At 41.5% G+C, this 27492-nt stretch overlaps 1 protein-coding gene across 5 annotated transcripts in view; it reads right to left on the bottom strand.

Annotated features, from left to right (window-relative positions):
* The window catches only part of LOC121329726 (1-aminocyclopropane-1-carboxylate synthase-like protein 1), a 62723-nt gene that overhangs the window by 10373 nt on the left and 24858 nt on the right, over window positions 1-27492 (bottom strand). For 4 of the 5 annotated variants that reach the window (XM_041275435.1, XM_041275437.1, XM_041275439.1 and 1 more), the window contains exons 6-14: window positions 24468-24534; window positions 24021-24118; window positions 22131-22208; window positions 21288-21388; window positions 20513-20602; window positions 19831-19876; window positions 12935-13076; window positions 11375-11517; window positions 10333-10486 (exon numbers count right to left, since the gene is read on the bottom strand). In XM_041275435.1, coding sequence (XP_041131369.1) covers window positions 10333-10486; window positions 11375-11517; window positions 12935-13076; window positions 19831-19876; window positions 20513-20602; window positions 21288-21388; window positions 22131-22208; window positions 24021-24118; window positions 24468-24534 — 919 coding nt within the window. Of the gene's footprint in view, window positions 1-6265; window positions 6854-10332; window positions 10487-11374; window positions 11518-12934; window positions 13077-19830; window positions 19877-20512; window positions 20603-21287; window positions 21389-22130; window positions 22209-24020; window positions 24119-24467; window positions 24535-27492 lie in introns of those variants that run through there. The other variant, XM_041275436.1, reaches the window with a different exon arrangement.

Below are 27492 nucleotides of genomic sequence, written 5' to 3'. Positions count from 1 at the left end.
TCAATTAAAAAAAAATATTCAGCGAAAAAAGGCACTTTACAGAGCATTAAAAAAGGACCAAAAAGAAAGTACACAGAAAGAGTACACAGAACTGCAAATGCAAGTCAAAAAGGAAGTTAGAAAGGCCAAGAGAGAAATAGAAATGAACATTGCTAAAGAAGCTAAAACCAATTCCAAAATGTTTTTCCAATATTACAACAGCAAGAGAACATTCAAAGAGGAGATTAAATGTTTAAGAGATACAAATGGCAAAATCATAGAGGAAGAAAAAAAAATAGCAAATATGTTAAATGATTACTTTTCACAAGTTTTTACAAAGGAAGATACTGACAACATGCCCCACATGTCATCCAGTTCCTATCCAGTTTTAAATAACTTTAGCATAACTGAGGCAGAAGTGTTAAAGGGACTAGGAGCTCTTAAAATAAACAAATCCCCTGGGCCGGATGAGATCCTCCCAGTAGTACTCAAAGAAATGAAAGAAGTAATTTACAAACCGCTAACCAAGATCATGCAGCAATCTCTTGACACAGGGGTTGTACCGACAGACTGGAAAATTGCAAACCTAATACCGATCCACAAAAAGGGAAACAAAACTGAACCAGGTAACTACAGACCAGTACGCCTGACTTCTATTATATGCAAACTTATGGAAACTATAATAAGATCCAAAATGGAAAATTACCTATATGGTAACAGGGTCCTGGGAGACAGTCAACAAGGTTTTAGGAAAGGGAGATCGTGTCTAACTAACTTGCTTGATTTTTTTGAGGCTGCAACATCGATAATGGATAATTGCAAAGCATATGACATGGTTTATTTAGATTTCCAGAAAGCTTTTGACAAAGTCCCGCACAAAAGATTAATTCTCAAACTGAACGCAGTTGGGATTCAAGAAAACACATGTACGTGGATTAGGGAGTGGTTAACATGTAGAAAACAGAAAGTACTGATTAGAGGAAAAACCTCAGAATGGAGTGTGGTAACCAGTGGTGTACCACAGGGATCAGTATTAGGTCCTCTGCTATTCCTAATCTACATTAATGATTTAGATTCTGGTATAGTAAGCAAACTTGTTAAATTTGCAGACGACACAAAAGTAGGAGGAGTGGCAAACACTGTTGTAGCAGCTAAGGTCATTCAAAATGATCTAGACAAGATTCAGAACTGGGCAGACACATGGCAAATGGCATTTAATAGAGAAAAGTGTAAGGTACTGCACGCAGGAAATAAAAATGTACATTATAAATATCATATGGGAGATACTGAAATTGGAGAAGGAATCTATGAAAAAGACCTAGGAGTTTTTGTTGACTCAGAAATGTCTTCATCTAGACAATGTGGGGAAGCTATAAAAAAGGCTAACAAGATGCTCGGATACATTGTGAAAAGTGTTGAATTTAAATCAAGGGAAGTAATGTTAAAACTGTACAATTCACTAGTAAGACCTCATCTTGAATATTGTGTACAGTTCTGGTCACCTCGCTATAAAAAAGATATTGCTGCTCTAGAAAGAGTGCAAAGAAGAGCGACCAGAATTATTCCGGGCTTAAAAGGCATGTCATATGCAGACAGGCTAAAAGAATTGAATCTGTTCAGTCTTGAACAAAGAAGACTACGTGGCGACCTAATTCAAGCATTCAAAATTCTAAAAGGTATTGACAGTGTCGACCCAAGGGACTTTTTCAGCCTGAAAAAAGAAACAAGGACCAGGGGTTACAAATGGAGATTAGACAAAGGGGCATTCAGAACAGAAAATAGGAGGCACTTTTTTACACAGAGAATTGTGAGGGTCTGGAATCAACTCCCCAGTAATGTTGTTGAAGCTGACACCCTGAGATCCTTCAAGAAGCTGCTTGATGAGATTCTGGGATCAATAAGCTACTAACAACCAAACGAGCAAGATGGGCCAAATGGCCTCCTCTCATTTGTAAACTTTCTTATGTTCTTATGTTCTTATGTCTGCAGTCTCCTCCCCCCTGCCATCCATCCTAGTGATGTATGCTTCTAGCATGAACTATCTTACCACATCTCCCTCCCTTCCTCCCTCCAGTGAAAAAGCATTATAACATTTTCATTCCTTTCTAATGTTTATACTTAATTTTCTCAAACGCAAACTATTCTATGGGGTCAGAGGTCACTAGTACATAACCCCTGTTGGAGCTGATCGTTACCACCAACTCTCTTCCCTTCTTTTTATTTACATTTATCTGAGTCTTTTAGCCATGGCGGTGGACCCACAGGCCTCTTGGGTTGCATTTTCTTTCTTTTTTCAACCCAATTTAGTCGTGTCCAATTATTTATTTATTTATGTATTTTTTTAGGCTCAGCTCACCGCTACCACCCCTGCGCTGGGCTAGACCCCCGGCTAGACCATAGGGGTCGCTGGTGCGCCGGGTGAGCCAATGACACCCTGGCCAACATAACCCTCATAAACTGTGTCTGTTTCAGTTGCAGGTACTGTCAGTAAGTTTAACCAATAGAAGAGTCATATATCTGCCAAGTTTTACGCAGCTGTCCAATCATAAGCAAGCAGAGGCCGTTCACAGTATTCTGCATGAAAATTGAAGGCAAGTGAGTAGTCATTGAGAAAGTGAAAGATCTGACAGCAGTCCAGTGATTTGAAAGCAGAGGGGGGGGTGTTAATATGCCGGGTAATGCACTGAATTTCGCTGTCTGTTAAATAATACGTTTCAGTACTTAGAATTACATTTTCTCCCTATATATTTTTAAATTTCACCAGACAAAAGGAAACACCGTAGTAGATTTAGTTACGAATCCACTTTCTCTGAATAATTATATTGGAGATGAGCAACCTCTAAAACAGAGTAGTGTTAACAAATTTGCCAAATTGAAACAAAGCGAGATGCTATCTATCCTTTTTATTTTAGTTTATGCATGGTTATCTGTGTAAACATGCTATTTAAAAAAATATTGGCATTGTGTATTTTATATAAATTATTTAAAGAAAAAGTGCAGCACACAGAATTACTGCCTGAGACTTGGCCTTATCACTCCCACTAAAACTCATACTCTGCAGATGTTGCAGGAAGGCAGTGTTTAAGATAAGAACCTATGCATAACCTGCCCGCAAACAGACAACTAAGATCAATTTATGCCTGTGCCCAAATTACTTTGAGTACCACTGGTCTAGATAATTTGAAACTATAGAAAAATGAATTGTTGTAACTGTAGACTTAAACTTAGGAGCATTTCAAATATTATATAATAGCAATTTAGCGATTTGTGTCCACCATGTATGTAATGTAATCAATCCTAGACAAGCCCTTAACCACTGTGTTTGATTACACTGTGTAACAAAAAAAAAAATAATAATAATTTTGTTCCTGGGTAGTAAGTGTTATTTCCTAATTGCTTATGCCTCAAAAGTATAGAACATGGCTATTATTCCCCACAAACTTTGCTTTTGTGACCAGGACAGTGATATTTCAAAATATCACTATTTCCAATGGGAAAATGGGCTGTGTGTCTTTTCGTTCACATAAAGTCAGAAAAAAACAACATATGAATCCAAATTAACATGTATTTATACTAAAGTAATACAAAGATGACTACAAAAGATTTAGAAGTGAGTAGTTTTTCGAGATTTACAATTATACTGTAAATACAGTATAACTGTAAATCTCGAAAAACTACTCACTTCTAAATCTTTTGTAGTTTTGAGGCACAAGCAATTAGGAAATAACACTTACTACCCAGGAACAAAAATTGTGTTACATAGTGTTATGTAATCATTCCATGAACCAATAACAACAACTCAGGTTTTCACAAAACTTTCACAAAAGAAGATGCTAACACTTTTATGCGGATTCTTGACGAGAATGCAGTTTCTTGTCTTTGCCACACAAAACAGGAAATCAAACAGCTTCTGTGAATTTGAATTCAGAAAAGCAGACTTGTACACTTCTTACAAAATTGGCTTATTTGCTTTATTTTTGGATGTCATATTCTTATTTTTTCTCATTATTTTTGGTTGGCTCCACCAAAGAAAGTCTCCAATTATGTTTAAATGTTGTTCTTTAATTATTTTCAAGAAATGTGGCATATGATTGGTTTAACAAAGAATGTTAAAGGAAGCAAAGACCCCAGTCATTTCCATTAATGGTGAGAACACTAGCAAACATGTGGTGTTTGAGGACAGGACAAACCATGTTTATACTGACAACGGGATCCAAGATTTCATTTTTTTAATTTTATTTATTTATTTTTTTTAATTTTCAGCTTTGTTAAAATCTCAAATTAAACCTGGATAAAACTTAAAAGGATCCTACTGTAGATAAACATTTTGGTCAATGCCTTCATTGTACAGATGAAGAGCACAGCCCAACCTGTCTACTCTCTTGTAAGTGAGATAGTGGTGAGGGTATGAAATGGGTTACCTAGCCATGCTGTTGAGGCAGAATCACTTTGATCCTTTTTAGGGGCCAACTTGACAGTTTTAAGATTAAACTGGACGAGCATAGATGCTCTGAATGGCCTTGTAGCAGGGCGGTAGGAAAGCCCTGCTTAAATGCATTTGTTTATTTCTAGAACAGGGTTTCCCCCTCTGCCCCGGTGTTATTTCGTATTTGTTTGTTTTATGATTTATTGTATTGTATTTATTTGTGTGTGTATATATATATATATATATATATATATATATATATATATATATATATATATATATATATATATATATATATATATATATATTGTATTTTGTGTTCGGGATTTGTTTTTGTTCATCTTTTTGTTTTGGTTTTGTGTCAAATCCCACTACTGCCACCATGTGTGGCAGGAAATGGCGTTGCGGTGACGTCAGGCAAGAAGGCGGAACAAACACAAACAGGCAGGTACTGCAGTTCAAAGGCGCAGTGTGCGCCTTTATTAAATAACAAACAAAACTAAAATATTTAAACAAAAACACTGCTCACAGAGCAAAAAAAGATGAACAAAAACAAATCACCAACACAAAATACAAATATAGGTCAGGCTGGGCGATCGCCTTCACTGTTCCTATATCTTGCTGTTTTAAATTAGTCATTAATCTCCCCTCTCACTCTCCAGTTCTCCAGTTCCGAACACCCACCTGGAGTGCAGAGAGCTGCAGGTATTTATGCAGCTGACCATCTCCCGATTAGCAACAAATTAATCACTTAATTCGGGAGATGGCCACCTTCTGCACGAGTTTTTAATGTGGATGGGGCTTCCCATCCACACTGCAAGACAATACAAAAACAATAACAAAACAAAACGCATGGTCACGACGTCATATATACAAATATAAAACAATAAACAAAACACACAGCGGTTCGCCGTCATCTATATATATATATATATATATATATATATATATATATATATATATATATATATATATATATATATATAACACACACACATATATATATATATATATATATATATATATATATATATATATATATATATATATATATATATATACATATATACATACCATACACACACACACACACACACACACAAATAAATACAATACAATAAATCATAAAACAAACAAATACGAAATAACACAGGGGCGGAGGGGGAAACCCCGTTCTAGAAATAAACAAATACATTTAAGCAGGGCTTTCCTACCACCCTGCTACAGGCCTCCTCAGGTTTTTAAATGTTCTTATGAAAGTTTTAACTCTGAATTTATGATTTAAGAGTTTAAATCAACTAGATGGATCAACATAAACAAAAGTTACCCAAAAAGGGTTAAAAATGTACATTCCCAAAAGAAAACTGGTACTGAACAAAGCTGAGTATTTTAAAAGCATAGTTAAATAAAGCACAGCTGTGTTTTTTCTTTACTTCTCCAGCTATTGAGAAAAACTCATTTTGTTTTATCCCAGCAACTTATCATAGCTTACACACAGAGATGAGTAAATTCACAGATCAACCCTTCTCCATGCTATGTCAGTGCTGCTGTCTAAAACGCACACGGCCATGCTTGCTAGTATTTCAAAAATAATAATGCAAAACAGAAACAACTCAATCATTTTGTATTTTCCAATGTATACTTTCCAGATCAATGCACTGTCTTGCAACAGGGAATGATCTGACTCGCTGTTTTGTAGAGTGAAAAGAAGTGGATAGCTGACGACACGAGTCAGCGCGGGGGTTGCAGCAGTGAGCCATGCTTAAAATTGGGCATTTCAAATTGGGGAGAAAATGTAAAAAACAATTGCAGATTGCAAATTAAATAAAAGAAAAAAAAATCAAACATTTTGCCATTAGATGGTGTTTTTAATTGTATTGTTTATAACTGAAAAACAGTAACATTGTATGTAAAGCTATAATTCTGTAATACAATCTTAAAAATGTGTCTGTTCCAGAGCAGCATTTCGATGTTACTAGAAGTCCGGAGTCATCTGTTCTTTATATGCGTACATGGATAAAATCGGCCATTCCTTTTTATTTCATTCTTTTGACCTCTCTATGAGTTTGTTAAACACCTCAAACACTTCTGGGTTCTCATGCGCAAAGAATTCTGGGGTGTTCCTTTCCAGCCAATCAGAGGAGCGGATCTGCTGCCTGAGAACACCAATGAGGCTGTCCAGTCCTCCGGTGGAGGGCGCTGATTGGAGGGTGTCTTCCACAATATAATCATTGCTGCAGTCAAGTGTGTGATCAGGGCTTGAATGCACAACAGTTTTCTTGTCCTCTGATTTGCCAAGGATTTTCCTCTCTTCAGATTGGCGAGGCTTCTTTCTGTCTTCCGATGGACTGGGCTTAGTTTTTTCCTCTGATTGACTCGATTTTTTCAGGCCATCTAATTGATTATCTAGATGCCGACCATCCAGAACTTCCCTTAGCCTCTGCATTCCTAGATAGACATAGAAACAATGATTTACAAGAGAATAGGGGTTCTGATTTGGGGGTTAACGCAATAGAGTTTCCCATGAATATCTCCACATGAACTGGCATTAACTAACATCTGTGCTGTATGAAGGCAGATTAGTAGCAGGGCTGTATACTCACTCTAACCCTGCACCCAGTCCTGGGATTCAGAACTTTCCTTGTTCACATATATTATTGAAATGACCAGGCCCCAGGAGTTTGAACAATCAGGCCCCTGGTAAATCTGCTGAGTCTGAGCTGATCGTGCTTCTCATCAATGCATGACTAAGACACAGCCTGCAAGCTTACTAACATTAGTTGCTCATGTAGCTGTAAGGCAGGAACACTTAAGGCACACAGGCTGCTACTAATTTCAGAAACACATGTCCTATTTCTTAAGCTGATCCCTGGAGCCAACATTGCACTTCAGCCATCAACACCAGGCAGAAGGAAATCTACATCATCAGATGGAAAGAAACCCAAATGAATGGAGATGCAGATCGATCACATTAGTTTACTGTCTTAGTTGGTGCTTATCTTGGCGAGAGCAGAATTCAAATCAGCATGAAGTTTTAACATCTACTCTCATGTAATGGAAATCAAATCTTGTGATAATACCATTCTGCAACACTGGGAGGTTTTGATTCTTTCCAGTGACACTTTTTTAAATTCACTAATGAATTTACTTTTAGCATACAATTTAAAAAAAACTTCTATATATCTATATATATATATATTTAATTCAGAGTAGTTGTTAAACCCGGGACCGGGTGTAGGGCTAGTGTGAATTTCAGGCTTTGCAGTAGGGTCAGGTTTCACACTTCCAATTATTGAATGTTCACACATGTATAAGTAACCCAAAGCAAGAAAGCAGCCCGTAGCTTTGCTAGTTGATGTGGGGTGTCTTTTACCCCATGTCACTGTTAACCAGCAAGGGTGGCTGAATACTTTGAGTCACTACCTAATAAGGGTTGAATCTGGAATACATCTGCCAGTGATGTGTAGTAGTTTTGTCCTAGAAGATGTAGTGTTGGGCCGGGTGGGCAAAGTCATTTTTGGGGACAGGTTTACTGCAGAACTGCAAAGCCTATTCATTGTGTTTGCTAATTGTAACAATGTTAGGGCTTATTTTACCACTCGCCAAAATTACCACGACTTTTATAAATCAGCGATTTTTCATATATTTTTGGTCAATTTGTATGCACATTAATAATGCCTGCCGATTAATTGGCTTGTACTGTGTTTCTGTAGCTGGCTGCTGGGAGGTGATTCACCGCTCCTCATTCATGCAGTGGAACAGCATTGGAGTGAAATCAAATCTGCAGCTACAATCAACAGACACATCCTGTCACGTGAGCATTATTGAGTGGGGGCAGAGAACGACCAATAACCTGGCTCTTGAAATCCTAATTTGGCTACAACTTTTACAATTCGGCTATTTTCAAGTTAAAAACTGCAACTCTTTTTTGGTGCCAAAATAAGCCCCGACTGTTACACAGCAATACCATTACAGCAGACCTTCAAATGCGCAAATGTCTGGGTAACTACATTTTAAAAAGTGTGAGCATTGTAGGAGTACTACCAAGTGAAAGTGGGCATTGTTGGAGTACTACCAAGTGAAAGTGGTGTAGGACATATTCCCTGAATATGATAATACAAGAACGTGTATTAATGAAACTGTGTGTCTTGAGAAACAGGGCAAACTGCTGTGTCTTGAAAGGGGCCTCTGGTTTACAGACATACTGAACTATATAACTTACTGATTAGAGGACTGGCGCCTGAACTGGATTAGGCTGAGCGGACAGTTGAATTATGTATAGATAATTTACACATGCAACAACAATCGTTTTGACGCAAGGAAGGCATAAACTAACGATGTCCCGGTGAAAAAGGACATTAAAATATCAAAGGACTTGGAGTTTAAAGAGGCAAGATACACAAATGACCTCATGAAAGTAGCCAATCAGCAGAGTGAAAAAGACTATAAAAATCAAAGCCGAATTGAACATTTTGCACTCCACATCGAATGCTGAACTAGGTGCTGCCACTCTGCTAAGCAAAGCTGCAACTCCAGGACTCTGCCTGGACGGACCCAAGATGAGAAAGCAAGATGCAAGCGAGTCAACGACCACAAGCAACGAGACTAAGGCCCGGCGAGATGACTGCTGTAAAACTTACAGCAACTGTTATCATACAAACCAGTCTGGGTCTGCTGTACACCTGGACTTTATTGCAGATGTTTGCTGATTCTATCGAGAATTGAAACTTTGTTGCAGAGTTTGATCCAAAAGTGGGATTGAAGACTTTGTTGCCGAGAGGAGTTTGTACTGGACACTTCAACAGACTGAGTTTCCAAACCAGCGGACCAAAAGTCTAAGTTTCAAGGAACCATTCAGTATAATTCCAGTTGCATTTTCCTTTCATGGAAGTAAATCAATTAATTGTAACACATTCACATAGAATTGAACTGTTAATTATTTAGTTTGCACACTTTGTATGTGAAATAACTTTTAGTGAAACTTGATGAAGTATCTATAAGTAATCTACCTCATATTGTTATATGAAGAATTTCTTTAAAAGTAAACTTGCCATATATATATATATATATATATATATATATATATATATATATATATATATATATATATATATATATATACACACACACACACACACACACACACACACACACCATTAATAAGCTTAATGTGATATATTCTTAAGATTGTCTGCATTATCTCAGATGCACTCAGTGCACTGGATGTGTGTGTGTGTGTCTATCTATGTCACAGGCTGCTGATGCTCTAGGGGAAAGAAGGTGTCATATTTCAACTGCCTTCTAGTCAAGCATGAATGTAGTGAGAGCTTTGGAATTGTGTTTTGTGCTTAGAGACTAAGAGATTTACTTTAACTTTTCCGATTTATGTTTATTATTTGTGTACCTAATAAAATACTACTATTGATTAACCATTCCTTGTGTCTGCGCGTGAATGTGCGTTCATAGTAAATCCTCGATCTTTGAAACACGTCAATTTAAATATTATTATTGAGAGAACTAATCAACCCAGATATTAAATGATCAATTATTGAATTGTTCCCACAGTGAGCACTGCACAAGTACTACCAAGTGAAAGTGGGCATTGTACGAATACTACCAAGTGAAAGCAGACCAGCTGTTTTTGAGAACTTCCAAAGTGCTACCCAATGTTATTTTTTTCAGCAGCCCTGCACACTTTTTTTTTTTTTTTTTTTTTTTTTTTTTTTTTTTTTTTTTTGCAATAGAACAACAAACCCGAAACAAGAGATTTTGTGTTCAAGAGAATACACTCAAACCTTCTGGAATTTGAGTAGAACACTGCATCTTCTTACACATACAGAAGTAGTACAGTAGCATCATCACATGCATAATGTTTGGACTGTGTTGCGATACTGTATCCTGACTGTGTGGAGCCAGCAGACACTCACCTAACTGGAGCCGGTAGGTCTTGTCTGTGAAGATGATTCGGAACCAGCCTGGCTTGCTGCACTCGAATGCTTTACCACAGCTGAGCAGAACCTTGTTGTTGAGAAACTGGCGCCAGAGAGAGATCTCCTCCTCAAATGTTTCTTCCCTGAGGTACTGAAGCACAGGACAGTAAAGCTCCTTGTTTACCGGACTGAATAATGGGTTCAGGGCAAAAGTCATTATTTATGGCGGCACCAATGAATGACATATTTTTTTATGATTTTGGTAACATTTTATATGGTTGTAATTCAAATGTAATTACATATGAGAAAGTGCATGATTTACTACTGCATTTACAATAGTTCATAATTATATTTCATCATACATAATTGTGTGTAACCTTAAGTGTAACCTTTATTTTTTTAGGTTCATAAATATATTATGTATTTAAATTAATCTTAGAATATGGTTGTTTCAATACAGTTCAATTTTAAGAATGTGATGAGGCAAAAAAAGTTCTGGCCCTAGCAGTAGTTCTAAAATTACAACACAGAAATATGATCACGAACAACCAATCATAGCACTTAGTTCAGACCATGAATTTTATAATTCTCAATAATACACATCCAAAAATAGCAAAACACATATATTGTATTAGTAATAGGTATAAATCTATGTAAAAAAAAAAAAAAAGTGTGGCTGGCATCAAGAGAATGGTTTGTTATGGGGAAGTAGAAAGTCATATTATTGGTTTCTAAAAGCAACAACATTGCTCCCGATAAAGACACTCTGAAGGGCATATTCTCTCCGAAAGTCAAAGCACGAAATTGTTTTGATTAGGGCTGAGGAAACTGAACTCCTGTCTCGATGACAATACACGGTACGGTTTTCAGGTTTGAAGACATGTCAAAACATTTCTCAATGAATTAAATTTTTTTTAGCACTGTATCTCTAATTCTGCACTATTGAGTGTTTGACACAATTTGATAAGCAGATACAATCTCTCCAATCACAGAGCAGTGCCTTCACTGTATCCCCCTCACTGAAGAGGTTGGAGGTTACCTTTCTGAAATCTGCCCAGATGTAGAACCCAGCTGGCCGGTCGAGGTAGGGGATATTGAGCGAGTTCAGCTCGCTGGTTATGTACTGGCGCGATGCCTTTAAGCGGGCTCGGTTCGTCTGCAGGTACACCTGGTTGATCCAGTCTGTGTGGGGAAAAGATCACTCAGTCTCCTCTTACACGAAAGCTGGATTAATAACAAAACTATGTACTCATTTGTAATTGACAGTTTTGAATCCATAAAAAAAGTTTACATTTCAGACTCAACGGAGTTCAAAGGAATCAATTGTTCTGAACCTGTGTCCTGTAGCTTGAATCCCATTAGATTGGGCATACACCCTTCGAAAAGTTTACCCTGGGAACTGTAGTTTTCCCATGATTTTCCCATGGTTATGCTATGCATTTTCTTTAAGTTTGCCATGGTTTACCATGTTTTTTTCAGTGTGTTGTACCATTCCTCTATGGACTTTACAATGCTTACCTATGCTTTGACTGTACTTTTTCACAACTTGCTGTGGTTTTACTGTGGGAACTTTTAAAGCAATACTTAAAATCAGGTGTGATAACCACAATATAACAATCAATCTTTCTACTGTGTGTTTAGTAAATCTGTGATCTCAATGTTGAGTATGTTTTATTCCCTTACATTATTTTTTACTGTATTTCCTAACTGAAAGAGACAGAAAGCATTTATGACAAAGCATTGAAAACAGTTCCTTACAGCAGCTGCTTGTTCTGCTTGAACGTCTACCTGATGTAGGACAGCATTGCATCGCTGAACTACCGGGGTGCACAGGACATGCCCAACTAAATCCAGCACACACTGGAGCCTGTTACAGTGATCATCACTAGAGCCTGTTACAGTGATCCGCACTGGAGCCTGTTACAGTGATCCAGTCAGTTGGAGCTTGTTACAGTGATCCTATGGGTTATATTGGCACCACAGATAACTGTTTGAAAACAGACAACATGCTAAGAAAAAGTAAGACATTAGAGCATTTTATGTATAGAGTGAACTGTAAGTACTGCAGTGTTTCTTACAGATGTTGTTGTTGTAATGTGTATCTTTACAGCGCATTCGAAATCAAATCAAATATAAAATATGTTACTGTATCTTTACAGATTACAGCAGTGAAGTTAATGTTCCAGTTACATTTTCACTTTTTTAAATATATATATATATATATATATATATATATATATATATATATATATATATATATATATATATATACACACTGTCCCCATGGGGGTTACTTTACTATGAGGTTTGCATCATTCTCAGTAGTTCTTAGATCTCAGTTGTTCTCCCTTTAAAATGCTGTAGTCAGCAGTCATGGGTAGTCTGCACTAATGCCATGGAATTATAGGGCAAATGGGAGCCGTGGTCTGTACTTAAATATTGCGTTTGCTTATGTTTCAAGTTGTTGTTAAAGTTCAAAAGCTGATATTCAGTTCTGGTTGCCTGCAGTAGAGTTTTTCTAATATTAAGAACCTGTGCTATGCAATGAAGCCGCACACACTGGAGGGTCTATGGCAGCGTTCAGACTGGGTCTCAATACCTCTGTCATGAAGCAGACGGGCCACTTGCTGCTGTGTTGTCCCAGGGACCCCATGGAAGTAGGCCATCTGCCCTAGTGCATCGATGACATGCTTGTTCTCCGAGTACAGAGTGCCAACACGCAGCCCAGAGGCAGCAAAATCCTACAAGAACAAAGAGCTGCAATGAGAGATCCTTGAAATTACCATGCCATTACTTTACATGGAAATCTTGTAGAAGTGTGGAATGCTTTTAACTCACTTTAGAGCTTTCAAAACTTAAGTGTGACACACAGACAGCTTTCGTCCACAAGGTAAAACTAAAAGTACGTTCCAAGAAATTGGAACTAATACACAGTTGTAATTGTAATGGAAATATATCATTTTTAGAAATGAATTTTAGGAAAAATCTTTTGTAACAAAAGTTTTGCTTTTGTGGATGAGGAAATAGTTACAAGAAATAGATGTCTACAATTATTTATTCCATTTTTTTTGCAAAACTCAAAAGCATTAATACCATTTCATGCTATGACTGTATTGTCCATAAGGTGTTAGAAATTTCAATATGATAATGCAGAACCTAATTCTAGAAAATTCTAGAAAATGCTGGATTGTAGGTGAACATTCTTAGAGAGTATAAAAAGAATTAGGCATAGGATGATTACTGTCATTACCAAGTCCATATGGGGGAAAAAGTAAAGAGCGATCTGAAGATCTTAGGCAGAAAATTATTTATTTTCATAAAGCTGGAGAAAGATACAAGCAGAATTCCAAGCACTTGAGTATCCTAATTTCAACTATTGTTTCTATTATCAAAAAGTACAAGGCTCATGATACTGTGTCACAAAGACGGCTGCAGTGGGTGATGTCAGACCAGAAACAGGAGCCGACTCAGAACACAGGTTTTGGAATGGTGAAGGCACTGATGCGCAGTTTAATAATTAAACAAACAGAAAATAAAAGGATTGTAACAAAAACAGCACACGACACGTAAGGCCAAAATAAATAGACAAACAAAACAAGTAGACACTAACAAAACAGGGTGGACGAACGCTACTCAAAACAAGTACGGCGCTGGTGCTTCCAGCACTCATAGCAATTGATATTTATAATTATGCTTCTCCTCTCTCTCTCTCTCCCCCATTCTCCACTCCCGAACACACAACCCTGAGAGTGAAAACCTGCTGCTTTTATGCAGCTGTACCAAGACTCGATTGCTAATCAATCATTCAATTTGAGTCACGGTACAACTGCACGTGAATTAATAAACTGCAATTCCCCATGCTCACATATTATTACATTTTACTTGCACGAGAAGTGCTGTGCAATACTCGTGCCTAAATACAAATATACATTTTCAACACTTGTGTTACACAGTGTACCCGTGTACAAATGACTGTACACCAACATTAACACACAACATACAACACAAAATACACACAGGGGCGGGGGCGTTTGCCACATATACCCCCCTCTTGTGCAAAGCACACATGGCCTCAATGGCCACCTCCCCCCTTAAAATCCCAAAAGTCTCGCTCAGTCCTGGGCCAAGAAAAGGGACTTTAAGGGGTTGATGGGCGGCAATGTTGCCAGTAGCCAGTTTGTTACTGGCCATGCTGGCAGCAGACGTGCTGACAGTAGGACGAATCTCTCCTCCCGCTGTACCACTGGCAGCGGAAATGCTGCCAACGGTGTGGCTGTCAGCAGACGTGCTGACGGCTCCCAGACTGACTCCTTCAGCCGGGGAAAGTCCAGCAGCGGAAAAGCTGCTGGGGTTGGTTGTCCCCAGACCTCCCCTCCTTTTTCATAGCCAGCAGCTCCCTCTGGTAGGGCTCCGGTCACACTGACCCCTGCGGCCAAGCAGAGTTGACGGCAATCCCTAGCAAAGCAGTTCCAGCGACCCCAGGCAATGCGGAGTGGCAGGCAACCCCAGGCGATGCCAGGTAGGCATCCCTGGGCGAAGCGAGGCAGGCATCCTTGGGTGAAGCGACGCAGGGAGTCAGGACAAGCTGGGGTGCGGGTTTTGGCCCTCTTCTCTGCCACTGCGGCCGGGCGGTTCTTCCCCGTGCTTCACTCAGCATCCTATGCAAGGGCCGCTGAGGACCGCCAGCATCTAGTCCTGGTCTTTCTGGTGAAGGGAGAGGCAGCTCCTGCTCCTCTCCCCCTGATGGTGATGGAGGCAGAGGCAGAGGCAGCTCCAGCTCCTCTCCTCATGATGGTGGGGGAAGTGATACCAGCAGGCATTCATGCTCTGCTGATGGGGAAAGTGATACCAGCAGGCATTCATCCTCTGCTGGCGGAAAGGGACCCACCAGGCATTCACCCTCTGCTGGTGGACAAGGAACCAGCAGGCATTCACCCTCTGCTGATGAACAAGGACCCAGCAGGCATTCACCCTCTGCTGGTGGAAGTGGCGGCAACGGCTCCTCTCCCTCTGGCTCTGGAGACGGCAGCAACGGCTCCTCTCCCTCTGGCGCTGGAGATGGCTCCTCTCCCTCTGGCTCTGGAGGCGAAACCAGCAGACATTCTTCCTCTGCTGGTGGAGATCGGAGTTGCAAGTAGTCTCCCTTCAGCCCAATGAGGATGCAGGTAGGCGTGGCTCCTCCCACTTGGAGTGCAACGTGTTGGGGCAGTCTCATATCGGCAGCCAAGTAGTTGATCACCATGGAAGCCAGGTTCAGGAAGGGCACTGGGTAGAAATGCTGTTCCCAGCATTCCCAACGTTCCCCATCTCTGGCCCACAGCAGGTCAACAAACAGTGGGAGGTCCTCCCCGCTCAACTCCGGGTCCGACACCCAGTCCAGCATCTCCTGAGAGGACGGGAAAGGCAGTCGTTGCTGCCACTTTCCTCTCCCGCTTCTCCCCATTTCTTTATTATTATTGTTTTGTTTTTTTTGTAATCCAAAAAACTGCAGTCCCTGCTCTGGTCTGCGTCTAGGAGGCGCTGGTAATCCCGGTTCTGACACCACGTGTCACAAAGATGGCTGCAGTGGGCGACGTCAGACCAGAAACAGGAACCGACTCAGAACACAGGTTTTGGAATGGTGAAGACGCTGATGCGCAGTTTCATAATTAAACAGACATAAAATAAAAGGTTTGTAACAAAAACAGCACATGGCATGTGAGGCCAAAATAAATAGACAAACGAGTAGACACTAACAAAACAGGGCAGACGAACGCTACACAAAACAAGTACGGTGCTGGTGCTTTCAGCACTTGAAGCAATTGAGATCTGTAAAATACAAATATACATTTTAAACACTCATGTTACACAGACCTGTTTATATCCCGTGTACCAATGACTATACACCAACATTAACACGCAACATACAACACAAAATACACGCAGGAGCGGGGCACTTTGCCATATACTGTCACAACGCTCACTCAGAAGGTTCTTTCACCAAGAACAAGTAGAAGAACTGTGAGGAAGGTTAATAACAATCGGAGATTGACTGCCAAAGATATTCAAAGTGAATTGGCTGTAACTGGGACAGGGGTTTCCATGTCAACCACAGGTCGAGTATTGCATAGTGAAGGTCTCAATGGTCACAGGCCAAGGAAAAAGCCACTCTTACGAAAACATCACAAGGACAATCCCTTAGTTTGCAAAACGGCATTTGAATGATGGATATGAGTGATGAAACAAAAATAAATAAATCTGAGCTATTTGGCCATGCTGATAATAGTTACATTTGGAGAAAGTCTGGTGAGGTGTATAGATAAAAGAACACCATACCTACTGTCAAGCATGGAGGTGGTAATAACTTTCTATGGGGCTGTTTTTCCTCTAATGGCACAGGAAATTTAGTTCCAATACATAGTAAAATGGATTCCATTTGCATACCAAAAGATATTGACCAATCATCTGAAACCCTCCGCTACATATCTTGGTTTAAAAGCACAACTGGACGTTCCAACAAAACAACGATCCAAAGCACACACCAAAATCTACTTCACAATGGTTAAAGAAGAATAAAATCAAGGTTCTAAAATGGCCAATTGTGGTAGTGTCCTGGTATACTTGCCTCAGACGGCTGAAGAGAACACACAAGAGACTGAGGAAAAGAGATTGACATTGTTATACCGACACAGGCACGTGGGATTTAATTAATAAACACAAACAAAAAATAAACAATAATGTCATGTGACGCTACCAGCAATGGTAGCGCACACAGGACAATACAAGACTGTACAAACACTAAAAATAAAACACAATACAACAAACTATAAATCAAAAGGTGCCGTGAAAACGTTGCAGCAGCCCCGATCACAGAGAGAGATCGCTATGTTTTTATACTGAGGCTTTGCTGAGACACGCCCACCTGCCTGCTGGAACAGCTCATTGCTTTCAGCTGCTGTTCCACACAGACAGGTAATCGTCCCCGGCGGAGCGCCACAGCAGCTAAACAACTAAATCAACTTAACAATCAACACACAAGAGGGTCCAAAGTTAGCTTCCACTCAAGCATTAAAATCAATAATCAACGTCACTATTACCTTATATTTTTAAACATTGTGACTATTATCATTCACAATCATTATTCAATCATAATTTACCCCCATCGTCACCATTATTTTCTCTTAGGGCTTTTAATCACGGGGTGCCCTTCTAGCCCCATGGTGTCCCCCTAAACCCTGTGTCCCTTCTCTGGGCTCCTCTGCAGAGGGCAGCCCCTGCGGCGATCAAGTCTTTCAAACTGTGTTTGTTCCGTGAAGTCACAGCACTGGAGCGATGGCTCCGGCAGCAACGGCCGGACCGAAGGCAGAATCTCCTCAAGTGGTTGACCTGCATCTTCAGGCTCTGGGGGTCGGAGCTCCTCCTCTCTCTTTTGACGCTCAGCAGGACGAACCTCCCTCATTGGACCGTGCTCCTGCCACTGGGGCATTTTGGCTGGACACTCCTCCCTTCCAGTCCTTTGGACACAAAGCTCCACCCTCTCTGATGCTCAGGTTGCAGCTGGTGGTCGTTAGCTTGGTCCTGCTCCACAACCCCCCCCCCCCCCCCCCCCCCCCCAAAAAAAAAAAAAATTTCTGGGGTTTGCTCCTCCATGTCTCTCTGTTACAGGTCGATCTTGCATTGCGCGGGATGGAGCAATCCATTTCTGACACTAAATTGTGGTTGTGTCCTGATATACTTGCCTCAGGCGGCCAAGGAAACACACAAGAGGCTGAGGTAGAGTAGAGAGATTAATGTTGTTACGCCAACACAGGCGCATGGGATTTAATTCATAAACACAAACAAAAAGTAAACAATAATGCAGCAGCGCCGATCAGTGATCGCTATGTTTTTATACTGACGCTCCGCTAAAACACGCCCACCTGCCTGCTGGAACAGCTGATTGCTTTCAGCTGCTGCTCCACGCAGACAGGTAATCAAACTCGGCGGAGCGCCACAGCAGCTAAACAATTAAATCAATTCATTTACAACAAGTAACCCAAAAATATACAACAAAACTACATATTTGCCATGTGCAGGGCTTCCGCCCTGCCACACCTAGTCAAAGTCCAAATCCGATTGAGAATCTGGTATGAGTTTAAGAATGCTGTGCACAAGTGAAGTCCGCGGAATTTGAATGAACTGGAACAATTTTGCGTTAAAGAACGGTCAAAAACCACTAAAGAATCATGCAAATAGGTTATTATTACTAAAGGTGCCTCAGCTAGCTATTAATTTCATTTTTCTTGTCACGGTATGAATACTTTTGAATTAGCAATTTTGGAGTTTTTCAAAAAAATTGCTGAAATAAAGACTGTATAGATGTACTTCTTGTAACTTTTTTCCTCATCCACAAAAGCAAAACTTTTGCTCAAGATTTTTCCTATAATTGTTTTCGAGACATTTCTAGAAATTATAAATTTCCATTGGGGGATGTAAACTTGTGACTACAACTGTATATTGCCATTGTTTGTAGGTCTTCGATTGCTCTATATGGTAAAGGTGAATTCAGTTATCTGAAGCTGTGAGTGAAGAACAATGGAACACTCCTTGCAGACACATCAGTGCTACACCGTGTGAGTGATTGGTACGGATGGTGAGCCAAAGCATCTGGCTTCTGAAAGACTGGAGTTACTTTGAATAAAATAAACAGAAAACATTTAATGTTTATTTTTTATATTTAAACACTGACTTTATATTTAGACACGGAGGAGTCATTGTCTAAAAAAAGCTAAACATTCTGAATAGTCTTTCCTACAAGGACTCAAACTCCCAGAAGCACAAGTGTTGGATGCAGTCCTTCAACAGGAAGTGCAGTATGGAAAAAGAGTGAAATAGTTTTATTGTTTACAAATGCAATGATAAAATACCATTAAAAATCAAACACACATTTAACAATGTGTGCCTCTTTCATATAGGAAATGGTAGATGATCTACAAAGTGATTGTAATACATATTCGACAAGATTTACTAGCGTTAGGAGGCTGTGTGGTCCGGTGGTTAAAGAAAAGGGCTTGTAACCTGAAGGTCCCGGGTTCAAATCCCAGCTCAGCCACTGACTCACTGTGTGACCCTGAGCAAGCCACTTAACCTCCTTGTGCTCCATCTTTCGGGTGAGACGTTGTTGTAAGTGACTCTGCAGCTGATGCATAGTTCACACACCCTAGTCTCTGTAAGTCGCCTTGGATAAAGGTCTGCTAAAATAAACAAATAATAATATTATAATATTGAAGAATGTTCTAACCAAGTTTCATTCCATTTGTAAAAGTGGTTCATTATTTTTGGATGTCAAAAATACTACTTAAATAATTAGATCCTACTGTGAATGACATGCTTTCTCATCCAAATTTAGTTTGGATCCCTGTCTCTTGACTAGAACCACTTTGCCACACTGCCTCCCATTCTGCAGTGTTTGGAAAGCTTGTGAACGCAGGGGGCCTGAGCCCCCTTCGCCTGTCCAGACATGTGGGATCCACATACCTTACTGATTCCCCACATCACGTGCGTTCTCTGCGGGTCTGGAATCCTGCAAACAAGCAGCAACAAGTCAATGGCAAAGCTTTAATTGCCATGTTATGCAAAACTGGTTAACTTTGTGAGTAGAAGAGACCCCTGAACTGGGACAGACACTCTCTTAAATAGTCTTTCTTTGGAAAGATATATTTAGCCTTTTTTTTTATATTATATTTTGAATTAATTATGACTTGTTTTTAAATTATATATCGTATCAATAGAGGCTTGTATCATCTGTATTGGAAATAAGAACAAAAGCATAACTCATTGCAGTTCACTAAGAGGTTCCTGAATGAAGAACATGCTGTTTTAGAGATTTTTAGAGAGTGTGAATGCATACTGTACTCTGCCTAACACATTACGTTTTTTCTTTTAACAAAATAGTTACATGTAATTCTAAAGTCTAAACATTTGTCATTGAATTTATTAGGTTTCTGTTAGTAAGTTTCATTGCAGCATAAGCATAGGAAGCATTGTATCTCACCTGTAACATCCATATATACAATAGTGCTGTACATTGACAACGTAAGTCCACACATCTCAGACAGCAGTGTGGTATATGGTATATGACCACAAGGGGGACTCAGCTACTAGCAATCTAAAAGGAAGACAGTCCAGGCCCTGTGGCAGCTGACAGAGTTGTACTTACTTGTTGAAGCTGAGGACACTGTGAAAGGTGGCAGACTCGTCAAACACAGACAGCATGTAGACCTCGTCCACAATGGCATGGAGTTCATGTCTGAAACGCACAGAGAGATAATCAGGTGCTCAGAAAGCTGAATGAGTGAGGCAGCTGGAGCTTGTTCAGTAGAAACAGTTGCAAGGTCTCCAAAGGTACTGGAATACATTTTAATAAACATGGAAGAGTTCTTATCTTATCTAGATAAAAGGGCCCTGTTTAGAAAAGGTCTGAAAAGGCAAAGGCACATTTTCTGAAAGGAATAAAGGTACATTTCAGCACATGCTAACCGGTCCTGCTTACAGCCATTTAAATGTTTTATTCCCTTCAGAAAATGACCAATCCAAGAAATTCAGTGTGAGCTGAATTAACCATGCAGAAATGAGTACACACATTATAAATTATAGATAAGGAAAACAAATCGCTTTATTTGTTATAATTTGATAACCAAAGTAAACAAACACAATTTTGATGAAAGTTTAGTCTAGACCTAGTTTCATGGTCACTGGCTGGGGCTATTTTGATCCCAAAGACAGCTAAGTAGATGAAAAGTAAAAAAAAAATAAAAACAAAAAAAAAAAAAAAAGGGGGGGGGGGGGGGGGAAAAAATGTTTGTAACAAAGTGCAACAGAGACTAGAACTACTTGCATATGTGTTTCCTATTTTGTTATAACTCAATCCAGGTCTCTCCTGAATTTAAAGGAATTCAAATGATACAATAACTTTTGAAAGTTACATGACTCACCGCTTTGCAAATTCAAGGAATTCTTTCATCTCTGTGGGTGTGTAGATCTCTCCCAGAGGATTGTGGGGGTTGATGAGAATCATAACCCGGACAGAGATGCCCTGCAGCAGAAAGAGAAGTGACAGAAGTGCTCACCTCCCCATATTCTTATAAACTCTATAGGTTTCATCACACCTGGACTAGCAGTTCTGCAGGTATATGAAGATATACGTAGACTTATAATATGTAATACTATTCAGTGAAATCGTGCACCATTTATTGATATTCACAGACGTGTTCATTTTAAAGCATGGCTCTCCAACCCTGGTCCTGGAGAGCTACACAGTCTAGTTTTCATTTCAACCAAGCTCTCAGTAGTTATTTGAACAAATGACTGGCTAATTAGTCAAGATTAACATGTGTTCCCAATCTTTAGCCATTGATGACCTAAAGTCACCTACAAAATCTGCAGGATTGGGACTATCCAGGACCAATGTTGAAGACCCCTGCTTTAAAGGATGTCTTTTTTGTTTTGTTTTTATTAATATTTTTTAAAGAATAAACTCTATAGAAACCACAGATAGTGACATTTACATGTATTTCACAGATCAGAAATATAGATACAACTGTCATTTATTTTTTTATCATATGATAAGCTGTGATAAATTTAATTATTTCCTTAAGTAATAATTAACTTGCAAGTTGAGATGTTTATTTTAAATTATAGAAAAAAGGTAGCAGTTGGAACTTAACTGATACAGAATTAAAAACAATAGAGACAGGAAGGAACCCTGACTACAATAGAGACAGAAAGGAACCCTGACTACAACAGAGACAGGAAGGAGCAGATTTTTTGTGACTCACCTCCTGTTTAGCATCCTCCAGACCTTTCTCCAGCTTCTCCACAGTCAGCTGAAAGGGGCGCTCATCACTGCCACTCATCTGGAAACAAAGAAACCAGAAAACAGAATGACATCTTGTAACAGAAGCAGTGCTGGGTTCGAGGGAGCTCATGTTACTGCCACTTTGGAATATGTTCTACATGCAGCATGAGATGAATACCAGAAAGTCATACTGGCCAAAGTTTTTGAAAGCATAGGAAAATTTAAGATCGAGAGGAGACCAGTCAGCTCATCAGTGCTGGTCTAGTTCCTAGTAACTGGTTGTACCCAAAACTTTGTCAAATCCAGTTTTAATTGTTTAAAACTGCTAACAAAATAATTCCATAAATCTTTCACATTTGCTTTTCCATTAGCTAAATAGCTCTCAAATGTACAGTTTTTAAAGAAAAATGTGTATTTGTACTTTAAAAGATCTGGTACTGAGTTCTCTGTTTGCCTGTGTAACAGGGGAGATCTGTGCTGACCATCTGACATACGCATAGTGCTGCAGCCCTGTGGAATCCACCTGTCAGTCACAGCAGTGACACAGAGAGATGGGGAAGAGGGTGTGTGGGCTTTCCCTCTCTGAGTGGCTGGGAGGCGGGCCTTCGGGGAAATTGCTGGGCCTATAAAATAATGCTCTGTTGTTCCCTCAGATCTGCCTCTCTAGACCGACAACGAGCTAGCGGAAGCGCTGCTCTATGGAACCATGAACGGACAGAGAAAGAAAACAAAAGAAAAAACCCAAAGAGAAGAAAATAAATATATAGACCGGGGAACCCTTGGGCAGACTCCCAACAGCGTATAAGAATAGGTGGAGGGAACAGCAGTGTAGGATGGAGACCCGGGTTGTACAGCAACGATTGGGGAAACGCTGAAGAGTGCAGCACCTTTATTACTGTGTTTTATTTTCCCTTTTTCTTTCACCTTTTGTTTTCATTATTCTTTTGAGCACCTGCGAGTTTGCCCGCATCTGAACTGTTTACCAAAAATGGTATGTCTGTGGTCCAGTCCACCATCGCTGGTAGTCAGGCCACGGACAACAGCACCCTCTGCGGTCTAAAATAAATCAGTGAAAAACAAACAACAAAAAAAAAGAAAATCCATAAAATTGGGCACCTGTACAGTGTTTTGGAAATACACCTTTCTGTTTCCAGTGTCAGTGAATACCCACACCCTTCCACAGCCGGTCTTGCATTCCATTAAATCTTTTACTGCTTTATTTTCTTGATCATTTACCCCAGCAATGTCTTCTGGTTCAAAACACGTCACTGGATGAAAGCATGTCAATCAGTAGGGGAAGCAGCTAATTGGTTATTGACAGGAAAAAAGCCAGTAAAGGGGTGGGCACAATTTCACCCTCCAGGTAAAATGACCCAGGAAGTCTACAAGCAAGGCTTAAAAACAATGTTTTCTTTAACTAGTGTCGTACCAGATATCATGCTTTAAAATTAAAATAAATGTTTGCTATTATGTGTTTCTTTCAAAACTGCACATTTGAGGCATACATAAATGAAAGGGTGTGCCTGGAGGAGAACAGTAATGTAACTACTGTAACTACTTCAAAGCTACAAAAGTGGCATTTTCTGATTTCAAAACCAAAAAAATGGCATTGCAGGTGAAGTGCCATAGATGTCAGGTTGCCCCATTCAGAGATTTCAGCACATACTTTTGCATGATCTGCAGCATGTTCATGAGGAAATGAAAACTGAACTGATCAGTCTGCCCATGCTTCACATTCAGACATGGTTTAAAAACCCATTCCATACCCTCCCCACTCGCATCAATAACAAGGTTTAATAACCAAAGCTCCAGGCTTTCCTCTAGTTGGGATGCCTCTATAAAGTAAAGCGCTCCAGACTATAGCCCGTACCTGGCTGTCGAGAGGAACGTGCACCAGCCTGACGTTGCTGTAGAGAAGGACATCTGCAGTGATCACTCCATAGAAGGGGGTGGGGATCAGGATTCCATCTGAAAGCAACAGGAAAGTGCACTGAGGAATAGGGCACTAACAGTATGGGCCAAGTCACTCGCAAAATCAACTGAAACCATGCAAGTCTACCATTAGGGATGATTTAAAAATGGTAAAAATTCTAAATTACAGGTTTCACAATCCATTTTCCTTACTTTTAATTAGCTTCACTGCCTCCCTCATCATTACTTCGTTCAACTTTTTGGTAGGTTTTCTGAATCAGAACTCTATAGAGCCACCTACTCCCAATCCTCCATGTTTGTTCTGAAGTTCTGGATCAGCAAGAGCAAAAGCACTGCACAAAGAGTGAACTCATATGGCACTGCAGTACAGGGAGAGAGTGCCTACCTTCTGGATCACAGAGAACTGCAGCGAGAGAGGAGAACAGAGATCCACAGCCATTCACCACCAAAACCTGTGGAGTCAGGAGAGAGAACGCGGCTGTTACAGAGGCATAGCACCTGGCAGCCCCCATGTGGCAGGGAGATGGAACTGCACTCAAAACTGCAGTCTCCAGGGGCACCCACTTGATTAGCACAACAGAATCAATTACAATATAATTGCATTCCAATACATTTACAAATACTAAACAAATCCCAACACATTCATGGGCAATCAACTGTATTAAGTTTCTTAATATTTCTATATTTAGCACTATTGAGTGTTTAATAACCAGGAGGACCCTCATGACCTCGTTCTGTACTTTCACCAAGAAGGACGGGATCAGCGCTAGAGGGGGGAATGCATACAGCAAGCCCTGAGGCCAGCTGTGGTCTAGGGCATCGATTCCCTGAGGGCCCCCGCCTCTGTAGCTGTTGCGCTGCCAAACCTGTGCCAAATCATGGCTATCACCTGGGGGCATGCCGAGGAGCCCCCCTCGACAGCAGGTCTGCTGCCTGGTTCGAAACACCTGACTGCCCCAGAAGAAGCAGCAGTTGTGCCCAGGTGAGCAACTGGAACGCCGCTTGGTGCAACCCCGTGGACCTTAGCCCCCCCTGGCGATTGACATATGCCACGACAGTGGTAATGTCCATGCACATTAGTACATGCCTACCCTGCAGCACTGATTGAAAATGGAGCAGGGCCTGCCAGTCCAGACCCCATGGGTCCCCCTGCCATTGCAAACCATTCCCCAAACGAGGTTGGAGGCGTCCGTGGTCAGCAACTCCGGTATATTACACCCATAGTTACTCCCTCGCTGAGGTGACTAGGACTCTTCCACCAGCTCAAGGCACGCCAGCATGACCAAGACACCGTCAGTTGGAGGTGTCTGTCTCGAGCTGGGTGAACTACTTGGGCATTGAGCCATGCCTGCAAGGGGCGCATCTGGAGGAGACAGAGAGGGAGGGCAGAGGAGGCTGCGGCCAGCAGACCTAGCAACTGTTGGCACAGCACCACCTGCACTGACTGTCTCAGATGAAAAAGGGACAGACAGGCTTGCAATGCACTTACCCTGTCGGCCGACAGGGAAGCGAGCATGAAGTGGGAATCTAGCCAGATCCCCAGGAAAACTGTCACTTGCTCCAGTTGCAGGGAGCTCTTCTCCAGGTTGAATGAGAGTCCCAGCCGGGTAAGATGCTCTGTCACTATAGCCGTGTGAGACACAGCTTGCTCCCGCGACTGGCCACAGATGAGCCAGTAGTCCAAGTAATTGAGGACCCTGACCCCCTGCAGCCGCAGGGGTGCCAGAGTTGCATCCATGCACTTGAAGAAAGTCCTGGGAGCATGAGACACAGAACTCGTACACACTGCCCAGAAAGGCAAAGCAAAGGTGGTCAGGACGTATCGGGACTTGAAAGTACGCATCTAGGAGGTCCATGGTCGCAAACCAGTCGCCCGGCTGGACAGACTGGAGAATGTGACGGGTAGTTAGCATCTTGAACTTCCTCTCCTTCAGGAATAAGTTCAGGCCACTCAGATCCACAATGGAACGGAGCCCGCCGTCCCGCTTTGGTACCATAAAGTACACTGAGTAAAAACCCTCCTGTTGACATGGGGGTTCTACAAGGTGAATTGCACGCTTTGTGAGAAAAGCATTCAATTATAGTGTGAGAACAGAAGCCTGTCGTACACCAAAGTGTTCACAAGCCCCTGGAAGAGAGTAGCCGGAGTGAACAGCTGCAAGCACCCACACGTCAGTCGGTGGTGCACTGCTTCCATGCCAGAAGGTGGTGATGGCTGAACGGTGCAGGTCCTGAGGCCGAAGCCAATCAGGGTTGCTGCTGCTTTTGTTGAGCCTGCTGGACTGTGTTACATGCCTCTGTTGTGGGCGCTGCTGTGGTCTCTGCCGGGCACTGCCCGCCGCTGCCGAGGATCGGTTGCGGGGGTATTGCCTGCTTGGCCCAGGTGGAGCAGCCACTTGGACAGTGCACACAATGGTCTGTGGAGCGGCAGCTCTGGGTCTCCATCGCTGTTGCCCCTGGTGCTGGGTATAAGTGGGTCACGGAAGCAGCTCTGCGAGCTGCTTTGACGACTCCCTTGTGCAGTAAGACTGCTGCAGCATCTCTTCCATGGTTGCCCTGAAGGTGTAGCCAGGGGAGATGGGCGCGTTGAGCAGGAATGCTTTGTCTGCGTCTGGGACCCTGGCCTGGGAGAGCCAAAGCTGGCATCACACAAGCACAAGGGCTCCCAGGTTACGTCCGATAGCTTGGCCACTGTGCCGAGCTATGCGGAGCAGCTGGTCATGCACCAGCTTCAGGTCATTAACAATATGAGAAGGCTGGGCAGACAGGTCCTGCAGCAGCTGCGATTGGTACACAGTTAGCAGACCAGCGGTGTTTGCTACTCTTGCTGCCAGTGCCCCCGAACTGTATGCCCTTTCTAAGTGTGTCTCAGTGACCCTGCACTGTTTATTTGGGCAGAAGACGTCACGGGACACCGTTGAAATGGTTGGTGTCTGCACTATGGAAGCTACCACGGAATCAACGGGCTGGTAATGCTGGAGCCCCAGCTTCTCCACGCCCTGGAGGGCATACAATGCTTCCACCCATCTAGAGCAAGTGGGCACTGATGCTGGTCTGCCCCATGAAAACCCCCAACTCCTCCACAAAATCCGGGAGAACTGGGAGGGGCTTACAGCGCTGTGTAGTCGACACCGAGGTTTCAAAAAACGATTGGTGGACCTGGGTCTCCTCAGTCCAAGGGATCTGGACCCAGGCAGCAGTTTTGCTCACAAGGGCTACTAGCTCGTCTGCCAGCAATTCGCTAGGAGCCATATATTTCTCAGACTGGGAGCCCTCTAAACAGGAGGGGTCCTCCGTTCCGCCTTCAAATTTGCCTTCCTCCATGGAGGCGGCCAGGGACACCACATCGTCCCGCTCCTCCTCAATCAGCTGAGACTGCGGGAGAGCAGGGACCAGTGCTGGAGCTGAGG

Source organism: Polyodon spathula, chromosome 17, assembly GCF_017654505.1.
Source record: "Polyodon spathula isolate WHYD16114869_AA chromosome 17, ASM1765450v1, whole genome shotgun sequence".
Classification (NCBI taxonomy): Eukaryota; Metazoa; Chordata; class Actinopteri; order Acipenseriformes; family Polyodontidae; genus Polyodon; species Polyodon spathula.
The sequence above is the reverse complement of the archived record's forward strand: the minus strand, read 5'-3'. Positions and strand labels throughout refer to the sequence as shown.